At 47.4% G+C, this 13,268-nt stretch overlaps 1 protein-coding gene across 2 annotated transcripts in view; it reads right to left on the bottom strand.

Annotated features, from left to right (window-relative positions):
* NUP188 (nucleoporin 188) overlaps positions 1-13,268 on the bottom strand; it is a 51,818-nt gene that overhangs the window by 28,280 nt on the left and 10,270 nt on the right. Inside the window, exons 9-20 of one of the 2 annotated variants that reach the window (XM_061604526.1) lie at positions 12,164-12,375; positions 10,755-10,869; positions 8,978-9,175; positions 7,398-7,487; positions 5,711-5,776; positions 4,663-4,782; positions 3,926-4,052; positions 2,542-2,697; positions 1,885-2,011; positions 1,615-1,702; positions 1,450-1,526; positions 397-511 (exon numbers count right to left, since the gene is read on the bottom strand). In XM_061604526.1, the coding sequence (XP_061460510.1) occupies positions 397-511; positions 1,450-1,526; positions 1,615-1,702; positions 1,885-2,011; positions 2,542-2,697; positions 3,926-4,052; positions 4,663-4,782; positions 5,711-5,776; positions 7,398-7,487; positions 8,978-9,175; positions 10,755-10,869; positions 12,164-12,375 (1,491 nt within the window). The remainder of the gene's footprint in view (positions 1-396; positions 512-1,449; positions 1,527-1,614; positions 1,703-1,884; positions 2,012-2,541; positions 2,698-3,925; positions 4,053-4,662; positions 4,783-5,710; positions 5,777-7,397; positions 7,488-8,977; positions 9,176-10,754; positions 10,870-12,163; positions 12,376-13,268) is intronic. The other variant, XM_061604527.1, reaches the window with a different exon arrangement.

The following is a 13,268-nucleotide window of genomic DNA, read 5'->3' as shown; positions in this document are numbered from 1 at the left end:
AAGCAGGACCTGAGCAGCACGCTCCCTCTCTTGCAGTATTCAGAAGCAGCTACTGCTTCCAACAGTGCAGGCAGAACATATCCACCAGAGTTAGTAGCCATCAATATCCGCCATGGATTTCGCTAATCCTCTTTTAAAGACATCCAAGCTGGTGGCCATCACTGCCACCAACCAAGTCTAAATTCCTAAAGCAGCTTTCTCCAACCTGGTGCACTCTGGAGGTTGCCGGCCTTCAGCCCCAATGATCCCTGACCATTATACATGCTGGCTGCTGGGAGTCCCCAACATGATATCTGGAGGGCAGCAGGTTGGGGAACGGCTGGCCGGTGGTCTGAGGCAGACAGGCTTCACCTAGGTGCAGAGCAGGAAGCGTCCCCTCTCCCTGAAAGCACTTACCCGGACAAGCGTCATGACTAAGTGCAGGAAGGAGACGGTCACGCCGTATTCCCCTTGCGGCTGCTCGATGCTCATTAGCAGGTTACCGTAGCCCCCGGCGTTCATTCCTTCTGCACTGTGGAAAAACAGGAAAAGAGAGTGAGGCGACTGCAGCAATGGGCATGGCAGGTAACGATTCAGAATATATGACGCTGCCTTACGCCAAAGGAAAATCATTGCAGGCAGGGGAAGAGGCCATGTTCTCACTGGCCAAGCACTGCAAGCTAAGGATGTATCTCAGGGTAGAGGTGGGACAGACTATCTAAACACCCTAGAGAGCCACTGCCGCTCAGTCACAAGCACAAAGGAAGCTCCCTTCTATGGTCTGTCCTGCTCAGTGTTGTCTACACTGACTGGCAGCGGCTCTCCAGGGTTTCAGGCAGGGAGTCACACCCAGCCCTGCCTGGAAATGCCATTGGGGATTGAACCCAGGACTTTCTGCTAGCAAAGCAGATGGTACAATGCAGAGGTACAGAACCCTTTCTGGATGGTGAGCCAGATTCTCATATCCCTGCCTTTGCAGGGCCAAATCTGATCAGTGACAAATCTGACCTGTCAGTCACCGGACATCATAGTGACATCATGTGACGCTGCACTTTGAAGCCCCAACAGTTACAAAGAACTAACTTTCTGTTGGCTTCTTGTAATACAGCAACTCTTTTAGCTGTGGCGAGGTTTGCTTTTGGCACTCTGGCCAAATTTCTACTTGTGCATAATGTGATAAATGAATAAGATTTTATGTTGTTGTGAATATTCTTTTTCATAATCATTTTTAAAAAGTATCTTCTGTTGTAACCTACAGTTAAAACATTAATTAACACTATTTTTGTTTTAATGTTGTTTACTGCTTTTTTGCTGAACAAGAGATTTTTTTAAAAATATGAAGCCATTTATAAATGTTTTAACTAATAATTAAAACAATTACCACCACCACCCTGGGTTTTGTCCAATAATTTAGTGGAATCATCGTTCTATAAATGATGTAAGTAAAGCACCCCAGAAGAGTCAAATTACCTGATCATGTGACTCATACTAGAAACTGGATTAGCAACAAATGGTAAAAAGCCTGTATGGTGAAGGTCAGTCCAAACCTGGAAAGGGAGACCCCAAAAAAGGTACATTAATCTGTTTAAACGGAAGAGGCAATTCCAAAAGAAGCAAAGCCAGAGAGTCGCTTACCTTTGCTGGCATCCTGGACGCCAGCACTGTCAGGCAGTTGACACAAGAAGCAGTAACATCAACAGGGGGAGAAATCACAGTAGTCAACCTGGAAAGGAGGAGGAGGAGGAATTTTCCAAAACACTCAGAAGACGAGGCATTCTTGTGGTTTGAGCACCAGTTTAAATACTTCAGGCTTCCATCTCCAGATCTGTTAAGAGGCTTAAAGGACATTTGTTGCTGACCATCCCAGTGCATTCAGAAGTACAACGTCTGCCACTCGCTGCTTACCTTTGTAACAGCATGTAGATCCGAGACGTAATCGGCAGGAGGCAATCTGCTATTGACACATCAGTGCTGATGACTTTGTGAACCAGATCAATGATCGGCTTAACCCTTTGGCAGTGCTGAATGACATCTGAAGAAGGGAACACATCTAGCATCAATACATCTGTTTCCCAGAGCAAAACGTAAACAGGCAACATAAAAGCAAAACAAAACCCATAAGGAATAAGGCATACCAGTCTGCTAACACCACTTTCTCTCTCTCACCTTACCATAGTAACTTAGGAAGCTGCCTTATACTGAGTCACACCATTAGTCCATCTAGCTCAGTATTGTCTACACTGACTGGCAGTGGCTTTCCAGGGTTTCTTACAGACATTCCCAGTGAGACCTAGAGATGCCAGGGATTGAACCTGGCCCTTCTGCATGCAAGTCTATCACTAAGCTACAGAGATACAACTAGAGATGTGAAGGCCTAGGGAAAAAATGGGATAATGGGGGGGGACGGACAGTTTTTTTCTGTTTTTGTTGGGAACCCAGGAATTGGGGGGGAAACCAGAAAAAAGAGGGGAAGCAAGTCCCCCCCTTTTTCCAGGCCTTCACATCTCTAGACATAGTATATTTACAGCCGCTGCCGCCCCCTGCAATGTTCCAGAGACTCACCAGCAGTCGACACAACATGCAGTAGCATCTCAATCTCACAGGTGAACAATGTCCAGCTGCTATAGGAATACTCCCATCGTACCAAATAGGCCCGGTCGTCCAGCATTACCTGGCCCACCGTCCCCTGAGGTATCCGCAGGTTTGTTTGGCCCAGCCCTAAAAGCACATGGGAGAGGCACAACAAAGTCAGCGTCTTTACAGAACTAAGACTCTCTTGAACAGAGTAGGGACATTCAGTGAATTATGTATGAGTAAAATAAAAAGTATCTGGTTTGGATTCCTGAAAATTCAAACACTCTTTTTAATATTTTTTTTAATGGAAACTTCTAGTCCTCATGGCCGTATGCCCAGGCCAGCCTTGCAAGGGGCTCTAGTTTTAAGGATACGTTGATAGTTCGATCTTTCACAGTAATAAGTCAGAATAAGACAGATACAAAATTCAAAATGATCTTGCTAGGCTGGAGCATCGGGCTGAAAACAACAGAATGAAATGTAACAGGGATAAGTGCAGAGTTCTACACCTAGGAAAAAGAAATGAAATGCAGTTATAAGGTGGGGGGTGCTTGGCCTCTCTCTAGCTGACCCTCAGAACACCTGAAGCCACATTCCTTTCTCAAAGGCCCCATCTCCTCCCAGCTTTGCACCCCAGGAGGTTTTGCCTTGCTGAAATATGCCCTTCAACTCCGATAACGTCTCTTGCTTGACTGGATGGAGAACAGAGAGGGGTGTGTGTAGAAACAAGCCTCCTGTACAAAGGAAAAATTTGCATTTGTTCCTCCACCCACTTTTATATCTGGCCCCACCCACTACAGGCATGTGGCCCCCAGGCTGAAAAACATTCTCCAGCCCACCTCTTTCCTATCCTTCACTCCTCTATGGTTTAGTTTTCTTGCCTGCATGTGCCTGTTCATCCTTTTGGACCTTTAGGAACATAGGAAGCTGTCTTATATATACCGAATCAAACCATTGGTCCGTCTAGCTCAGTATTGTCTACACTGACTGGCAGCAGCTCTCTAGGGTTTGAGGCAGGAAGTCTCTCCCAGCCCTACCTGGAGATGCTGCTGGAGACTGAACTCAGGACCTTCTGCATACAAGGCAGATGCTCTGCCCCTGAGCCACAACCCTTCCCCATTCAATACTACCAATCATGGAATACTTTTGGACCACTTGGGAGGGTTGCAAACCAGTGGCATCCTGGTTCCGACCTGAGAAGCAGGCTCTAGACGGTGGTGCGCAGGACCTGCTGCTGCAGCACACAGGGAATATGAACTGCAGGGTCACCAAACGGCTCCACCTTTTGCTTCACATCTACATGCAGCGTTGGAAGAGGGCGTGCAAGGAGCTGGAAGTCACCAGGGCCAAGAGCCTGGCCTTGTTTCCTTACCAAGGGGATAGAGCAGCTTCGGCACCTGCCTCCGCCACAAGGTACCGTCTTCGTGAGAGATCACATCAGAGGGCTTGTGCTTATACAGCTCAATGTAGAAAGACATCTTGTCCAAGAAGCTATATACCTTTAAGGCAAGAGAGAGAGAGAAGACTGGCTGATGAAGGCAGAAGGCAGCTAAAGACAGCAGCCGAAGCCTGCTTGCTTCTGGAAAGCTGGGAGGGTGTCCCTCACCCCAGGGACCACTGACACCCCTGCGAGAAATGCTCAGGGAGAAGGCAGGTCAAACCTCCACCTCACAACAACCTTGAAGAGGTTTCCACGTGGACAGATCAGCAAACCTGTGGCCCTCCAGATGTTGCTGGGACAACAACTCCCATCATGCCGGCTGCTAGGGCTGATGGGAACTGGAGCCAAGCAGAGTGGGCGAGGGAACTACAGGTTTCCCCACACCAGATACAGACAAAAGGGGAGATACCCTTGTTGTGGGAATTTAAGTCCGACGTATCTCGCACATGCCCACTCCCACCTCTCTATTCTTTCCTTTTACCCTGCCTCCAAGGGACCTCTCCCATTTTTATCTTCACAACCACACTGTGACAGCTCGACCAGCCCAAGGACCGCCCGGGGACTGAACAGAGATTTCAACCAGTCTTCAGCCCTACATTCCAATGACTACACTGGCTTCCAGTTGTGGTAACTGAAAACACACACATTTCAGGACTCGCGATACATACCTTCTTTGCCGTAGATTTATCTGAAACAAGGGCAATGAGCAACTGCAGAAGAGGCAAGAGAAGGTGGGGGAACATCCCGCACACACTGTCCAAAATAATGCCCAGACCTGCCGTCGGCTCCTGGTGTGAAACACACCCAAGACTACGTTAATTAAAAACGAGCACTGGTCAGAGACGTTCTCTTGGGCTACTGACAACATCAATATTTGGCGCTGGGGTTTCATAGCTGCAGAGCACAGCTCTGCTCCGCATCCTGGACACTGGAAGCTTGGGGATGGGTGATTAGCACTAGAAGAGCAGTGAGTAATTAGTGTAGCAGGGGTTCCCAAACCTTTTTCCCCATGGACCACTTGAAAATTGCCAACAGTCTTGGCGGACCATTTCATGGTTTTTCTGCCTATTGTAGCAACCGTAATGTGCTTTGCTGGATGCCGTTTGACTTTTAATTGTCCTTCTATGGCTTCAGTTATTTGTTATATATTGCATTTTATTGCATTACAATTTGAATTCCACAGAATTCAACTTGCAACACAATAAAATAAAAAACATGTAAGAAAAAAAGAAGCAACAAACATAAAATTAAAAATCAGTAAGAATATTTTAACATAATGGATGTGTCCCATCTTCAACCACAAATCCATAGACATTCTGCGGACTGCTTGAATGAAGCTTGCAGACCACAGTATGGGAACCCCTATACTATAGCATAGCTTTTAAATGTTTTTGTATTGCTGTACACCACCCTGATGTTTTGCCAGGGGGCAGTACAGAATTACTTTCATAAATAAAATAAAACAAACAGAAGGGAAGGACTGAAATGTTCATATAAGTACAACAATTGTAGATGTGCATACAGCCATTTGCACACAATTAAGAGGTACTTCACCAACACTTTTCTGAAGGTCACAGGTGGAGAAGTGGAAGAAGCTGCTTGTAAAATAGCAGACAGAGGCCCGAGGCCCAAAAGCTGATTTTCCCATAAAGGGTTTGGTCAAAAGAACACAGCAGAAGGACATGCAGGCCAAACCCCCTCTGACAGCAGACATACCGTTTTCCAGAACAGCGGAGGAATGCTCGAAGCAGCCAGAACTTCACAAGCTGTATCTATAATGTCCTTTAGAAAGAGAGGAGGGGGAAGGGGGGAGAGAGACACACACACCCCTCATTACACATCACTTGCTTTTTGCTCTTTTATTTAACAAAATTTATATACTGCTTGATCGTAAAAAAACACGGTTTAACAAAAAAACATTAAAAATTATCAATAAAACAATTAAAAACAAGTAATTAAAACATTTTTAAAACAATTTAAAAAAGAACTAACTGAAAAGATTAAAACACATCCACGTCTATGAGTCAGGATAAGCTTGCCTAAACAAAAATAAATATTTAAGCAAGCACCGAATGGAATAAAGCAAAGGCACCTGCCTGATGTCAGTAGGCAGGGAGTTCCAAAGAATAAGTGCTGCCGCACTAAAAGAACAATTTCTTGCAAGTGCAGAGCAAGTATTATGTGGCAACTGTAACAGAGCGTGTTCTGCACTCCTTTTATGAACTCAGCCAGGTTCAAAACTGTGTAAACTGCTGGTCAGCCTTGGAACGGTTGTTCCACAAAGGACTAGGCCTTATCAACGCCCTCATGAAACTAGAGCTCCTTGGGAGAAAGCCATGGCAGTTTAAAACAAAAATCAATTCAAACCATTTTAAGCCGGTTGTGTACTCTGGGTTTCAGACGGCATTTCCTTACGGTGACGCCTTCGCGATGCACCTTGATGCTTTCCCGCCCATCATCACTGCTTGTGTTACACTCTGTTTGGATCGTATCCAACCACGCTGTACTCTGAGCAGGCCCAATGAAATAAATGGATCAAAGTCAGGCCCATTAATTTCAACAGGTCCACTCCCAGTAGGACTACCAGTAGATACAACTCTTTGAATATATTCCTTTTTCACACCACAAACAGAAGGCAGAATCGTAGTCTTACAAGGAAGCAAAACAATCCCCATCAGGAAAAAGAAAGACAAAAAGTTAGAGAAGGGACACCTAAAGGCTAAAACAGTTTGGAGCTTTTCAGCTTAGACAGAAGACATCTGGGGTTGGGAAGGGGGGACAGGATAGATCAGGGGCAGGGAGCCTCAGGTACATGGGCCAAATGTGGCCCCCCAGGCTTCTTTACCTGGCCCTCGGGACTTCTCCCAGGCCCCACCTCTCCCTGCTATACACTCTCCTTCAGTGTTTCTGCCTGGCTGGAATGTGTCTGTGCTTGCCTAGATGAGCAGACGGAGAGGTGGTGTAGAAGCCTCAGATGCTTCTGAATTCAGAGCATGTTTCTGAATAACAGCTGCTGGAAACCGCAGGAGGGGAGAGTGCTCTTGTGCTCAGGTCCTGCTTGTGAGCTTCCCCTAATGGGCATCTGGTTGGACACCGTGAGAACAGGATGCTGGACTAGATGGGCCACTGGCCTGATCCAGCAGGCTCTTCTTAGGTTCTCCTGTGCAGCTGGATTACATAGCCTACTGTACAAAAGGTGTAAGTCACATCCACTGCTCCGCCACTTTTTGTCTGGCCACACCCATTACTGGCATATGGCCCTGGAATGTTGCCCAATGAAAGAATGCAGCCTTCAGGCTGTAGCTCAGTGGCAGAGCATCTGCTTGGCACGCAGAACATCCCAGGTCCAATCCCTGCCCTCTCCAGGTGGGGCTGGGAACATTCCCCTGCCTGAAACTCTTACCTGTTGGTTGCCTAAGGTGTGCAGCTCCAGAGAGGTAAGGACAAAGGACAGGAGGCCATAAATACACATACAGGCCGTGCTGGCAATGCACTGCAAAGCAAAGAATTAGTTATGGAGTGAAGGAAGACGAGTTCAAAAACGATGGAGGTCAAGTACAGAACTTAACAAGCCCACTCTTAGGACCGCACAATCCAGAAGGAAGACAACGGTCAACATCCATCACTTTCACCAATGCATCTATGAATGGAAAAATCCACAGAAGACCAGGGGACCCCCCTCACAGGTCAGGGGGCCCATCCTAAGCTTGCAAGGCCACATATTTCTCTAGATTTCCATCTACCTGATGGACCGCCTCTCCCAACAGGAACCCACCCGTACACTACGCTCAACATCTAAGGCCCTCCTCTGGGTGCCTACTCCAACGGAAGCTCAGACGATGGCAACAAGGGAGAGGGCCTTCTCAGTGGTGGCCCCCAAATTATGGAATGATTTTCATGACGAGGTGAGCCTGGCGCCAACATTGTTATCTTTCCAGCGCCAGGTCAAGACTTTCCTCTTCTCCCAGGCATTTTAGCATGTGTTTTTAAATTGCTTTTTACATTTTTTAATTGTGTTTTTAAATTGTTTTTTGTGTTTTAAAGTTTGCATATTTTTTTACTGTTTTTGATTGCTGTGAACAGCCCAGAGAGCTTCAACGATGGGGTGGTAAATAGATGTAATAAATAAATAGTGCAATATTATAAATATTAAGGAGAAGTTTCAGAACAGCAAGCAAATGATTAGGGTTGCAGGTTGTCACCCCAAAAGGCCAATGATTGAAAGTGAGCAGCCACCTCCTCTTTCTTCAAGGCTTTTTGACAAGCAGAATGAAACACTGGCTCACTTACCATGAATGGGCCTTCTAGGCTGGCACAGCGACACATCCACATGACAGGATTAACCCTGGGTGAATCAGGACAGACAGCCCATCATGTGGGAGCCTCAATATGCCAGCCTGAGAATCGGGCAGCTCCTGTCAGCCCTTACAGGCAGAGAGTGATTTCAGTTTCAACAGGTCTGACTACCAGGAGGGCAAGCGCCAAGCAAACCAGTAACATGGCATTAACTGTCAAGGCTTGGACGACTTTTCCTCAAAAGCAAGAACAAGGAAAGTTTTTGGCCCAGTGGGCCAGATCTTAATCTCCACAACCTGCAGCCCAACGCTGACAGGTAGGCAGTCTTGTCCATCAATCACCTGTTGACCCATTGGGGTGAGGGAGAAAGGTCTGCTTTGCCGGCACCCAGCAAAATTAAACTCTCCACTCATGAGCTGATGCTTCCAGCCTGCCCTCTGCAGGAGTCTGCTTCACCAGTCTGTTTCATGTAGGGAATGAACCGGCAAAGCAGCACCCAGCAGGACTGAATTCAACCCTCCCACCGTGAGTGAGGTCACCCAGTTGAGCAGCAGGTGGGCGTGGTTTGGGGGAAATGGCCTTGCAGGCCAAATTGGAACCCCCCACCCCAGCGGGCCAAGACAGGCCTAAGGGTCCCCATCCCCACTCCAGAGCCTTCCATAAGATTGCACAAGGCAAACAACTCACATTTCCCTCGCTGCTGATGGACCGGAGCAGCTTCGTCAAGTACTGGAATACATTCAGCTGAATGGCAGTGCTCCCCATTCGCCTAATCGCAGCAGCTGACTCTTCAGAGCTCAGCGTGTGGCGCAGCAAAGCCCAGGCCAGGAGGACAGGGGCATGATGGGAGACATCCCCTAGAGTTAACAGCAGGGAGTCCATTTCCTGCTCGAAACAGAGAGAAGTCAAGAATCAAGCTCTTACTCGTGAAACCCTGAAGTTAAAACGTAAAACGAATGTTAAACTCCAAGCAAGTCATATTTTACTTCTTTCAAGGCTGTTGGTGTTTTCCTCATCTTTTTCAGAGACAAAGATGCCTCTTTGCTCGTGAACATTTTAGATCTTACACTATACAACTAACTACCTTTAAGAAATAAGCAACATGATTTCTTGGAAGTTCAAAACAATTAACCACCACCACCAAAGAACAAGTCCTGCTCACAACTGGAGCTCATAGAGATGAAAGTTATTAGGCTGTTTCCTCTGAATGGAGAAGGATGATGACCAAAAACAAGAGTGGAGAAATCGAAGAGAGCTACACCCACTGATGGCCCCATACGCCAAAGCCCACAACCTCCTGACCTCGGGAAACTTGCTACAGGACTTTCCCCACCCCACCCCAAGCCTCTTGCAGACAAGACCATTTCCATGTTGCTTATCACATTTATATCCTTTTGCCTTATTTATCACATTTACATTCACATTTATGCCCTGCTTGTCTTCAATACAATTCAAAGCATACATAGGATTCCCACAGGGTTTCTATCCATCTCAGAATCTTGACAGACACTTTTCAATCAAGGATAACTGTGGAAAGAGCATCACAGGGGCAGGCTGGACTGGCTGGAGCAGGACTGCTGGCCCACGGAACTATGACACTAACTAGCTGCAGCGGAGAAGATTCAAACAAGGATCGACAAACCTCTGGAGACAGACCCCATGGGTTTTGCAAGGCAGAGATGGATGGCTCCAGCGGGCCAACCAGGGGACCATAATATACCTTCCACCCACTTCCCTTGCAGAATACCTGCTGACCTTTGGAAGTCACAGGAAGCTCTAGTTCAGGGGTGGGGAACCTTTTTGACTCCACAGACCAGATTCTTATCAGGATTGGCCCTGTGGGCCAAATTTAACAGTTGGGCAGGGCCACCCATCTGTCAATCATCCAAAGCCACAATGGTATCAAGTGATTCGGGGCCTCACAGTCCCAAAGTAGGGACTTCAAAGCACCTCATAGACAATAAGGTTCTGATAGAACGGAGGATGGAAACAGGGGTTTCAGTGCAAGCCCCTTTGTGATCAAGAAGGGAATGGCACTGAATCTGCCTGAACTGAGCAGGATTTAACCCCTTAACTACACACCACTTGACATCGCCTACCCATCCAAGTGATGTCAGCCTACTGACAGGTGCCGGCAGTTGGGGGGGGAACTAGTCTTGCATGCCAAGATTGGCACAGGGGCTGAAGGTTCCCCACCCTCGCTCTTGTGAGTCTAACTACAACTGGATTATCTTCCAAATTGGGGGGGGGGCTCTTGTGAGATCCACAGGTGAGCACTCCTGATGATGCCATCACATTCTCTATGTTGCAGGCAGCACGACCTTCGAAATCCATCTGGCAGTCACCTTTTGGGGGGAGTTAATTATGTTTCATTAAAAGGTTCTGCATGAACAAACGTAACTACGGATACAAACATCTGACTACTCTGTTGTAGTCATCCCCTCTGGATTTGTTATAGGTTTACCTGGCGGACCTGCCCACTGCCAGCAAACTTATGCTCCTCTTTTTGGTCATCCAAGACACGCTCATGCAGAGAATCGATTTCCATGCCTTCCACTAGTATGAGAGCACTGAAGTACCTGGAAGGGGGGAAGGAGAGAGAGAAAGTCAGAAATGGGAAAAGACATAATAATGCAAACACTTGCCATTATTTTATCTCCCTTCAACCAGGTCTATGCTTTTTTTCAAGTGTTGCTATTTTAACAAGAAACAAATCCAAATAAATCTAGAAAAGCTTTGGAATTTGACAGCTGATAAACCACAACGGACACAGTAGTGTCATTAACTGAAAACTGAAGATAATGTCTCTCCTCGGAGCCATTTATAACCTTGCCCTCTTTCATGGAGGATCAGGCTACCAGCTACTAGCCATGATGGCTCCGCTCTGCTCCCACGGTCGCAGGCAGCATCCTTCCAAATAGCTGTCAGGAGAGTGCTGCTGCGCTCAGGTCCTGCTTGGGGGCTTCCCATAACAGGCATCTGGTTGGCCACTGTGACACCAGACGGGCCCCCTTTGGCCTGATCCACCAGCCAGGCTCTTCTCAGCTTCTACTTAGGGACAAGCAATGACTACAACAAAACCAGATGTGGCACCTTAACGTTACAAGCAAAGGGGGTCCCTTTACCCATACAGGTTTAGGGAAAAACATGTTCAGCTCTAAAGCACATGCTTAGCATTGAGGATAATCCCTGCGTTTAATCCCTGGCATCACCAGATAAGGCTGGGAAAGACCTGTGCCTGTTCCCCTGGACAGCTTCTGGAAGACAAAGGAAGCTGCCTTAGACTGGGTGAGAACGGTGGTCTGTCTAGCTCAGCATTCCTGACACTGTCTGGCAGCAGCTCTCCAGGGTGTCAGGCAGGGGCCTTCTCCCTAGCCCCACCTGGAGGTACCATTGGGGATTGGACCCAGGACCTTCTGCATGCAAGACAGATGCTCTGCCACTGAGCTCCAACCTCACCCTGTACGCCCATCAAGCTCAGTACTGTCTACACTGACTGGCAGCAGCTCTCCCTGGTTTCAGACAAGGGTTCTCTCCCTACCTGGGGATGCTAAGGACTGAACCTGAGAAGTCTGCATGCAAAGGAGAGGCTCTGCCACCTTCCCCTTGAAAAGCTGTTCAATGAGATAGAGGGACCAGCAATCTGACTCGGTGCAAAGCAGCGTCACTGCCAAATGCTGTTTCTCAACAGGCCTATGCAGACACCTCAAAATGGATTCACGTGTGAATTTGCACATACAACAGTGTACTTCTCCCTCATACTCTTATGGGCATATAACAAAGTCACAGGCGAAGCACCAGGCGGAGAGGCCCATTTATCTGGCACGTGCTGCAGTCTGCAACAACCTCCTTCGCCAGACGCCCCCGACTCACCCAATGCGGTCCACCAGGTGGTCCATGCTCTCATCCACCAGGTGCCTGTTGGTCTGCCTCGAGCCAAAGCCCTGCTCTTTGAACAACCTGGCAAACGCCAGCAGCTCCTCCGGGGCCATCTCAAAATAGGCATAGTAGAGGAAAATGACTTCCAGAAGCGTGGCCTGCTCGCGAAGACACTGCACAAACCAGCGGGAAACCTGCCGCTCTGTCTGCAGAAGGAACAGAAGCTGAGTTGCAGTCACATGCAAAAGGAACTGGGCCTGGGCGGGTGGAAAAGTAATATTTAAGAAATCCAGTCCTATGAAGAGGTTGGCCATGCTGGCTGGGGCTGATGGGAACTGGAGTCCAGCAACAACTATCCAGTTGTATTATCCTGGCTGCAATTCTAGAAATAGTGACATAAAATATTGCCAATTTATTGGAAGTTTATTTTAAAGCTGGAGATATTACTGCCCCCCCCAAAAAAAAAATTCAGCCATCGGTGCAGCTCTTTTGACAGCTCATCTTCCAGGCAATCACCAAGGGTTCAACTACAATACATGGGGAACCTTCGGCCTTCCAGAGGTTGCTGAACTGCAACTCCCATTACCGTGTTAGCCAGGCCAGCAGGGGCTGATGGGAGTTGTAGTCCAGCAACCAACAAAGGCTCCCCACACCTGAACAACAAGGCCATCTGTGCTGGAATGGCAAAACTGTTTTCTTGCATGTTTGCATTGGAATGTTCATTATATTTGTCATTCACTGATGCTTTTGCCAACTGACAGTTTGCTTTATGATGACTTTGTAAATGTCATAACATCCATGTAAGCCAACTGAGTTATTTGTTGGATTGTCATGTTTTGGAACGGTCTAGTGTTTATACGGAAAAGTGGAAAACAAATTTAGTAACAACAACGACAAACAGCAAGTAGGACAGAGGACAAGCCTCTCTTGGTGTCCCTACAAAGATCTAAGCATAGCCCTGGGGATAGCATACTGTACAAACCCCCCATTACAATATATGTCTGTCCTTCCACCCACCCACCCACACAGAGGTTGGAGTCAAACAGAGGGTTAAGCATGTTTGAAGACCACTACATCAATGGATTTAAGTGTGCTTAAC

The sequence above is a fragment of the Rhineura floridana genome, chromosome 20 (genome assembly GCF_030035675.1).
Source record: "Rhineura floridana isolate rRhiFlo1 chromosome 20, rRhiFlo1.hap2, whole genome shotgun sequence".
Taxonomy (NCBI): Eukaryota; Metazoa; Chordata; class Lepidosauria; order Squamata; family Rhineuridae; genus Rhineura; species Rhineura floridana.
This window is presented reverse-complemented; position numbering and strand designations above follow the sequence as displayed.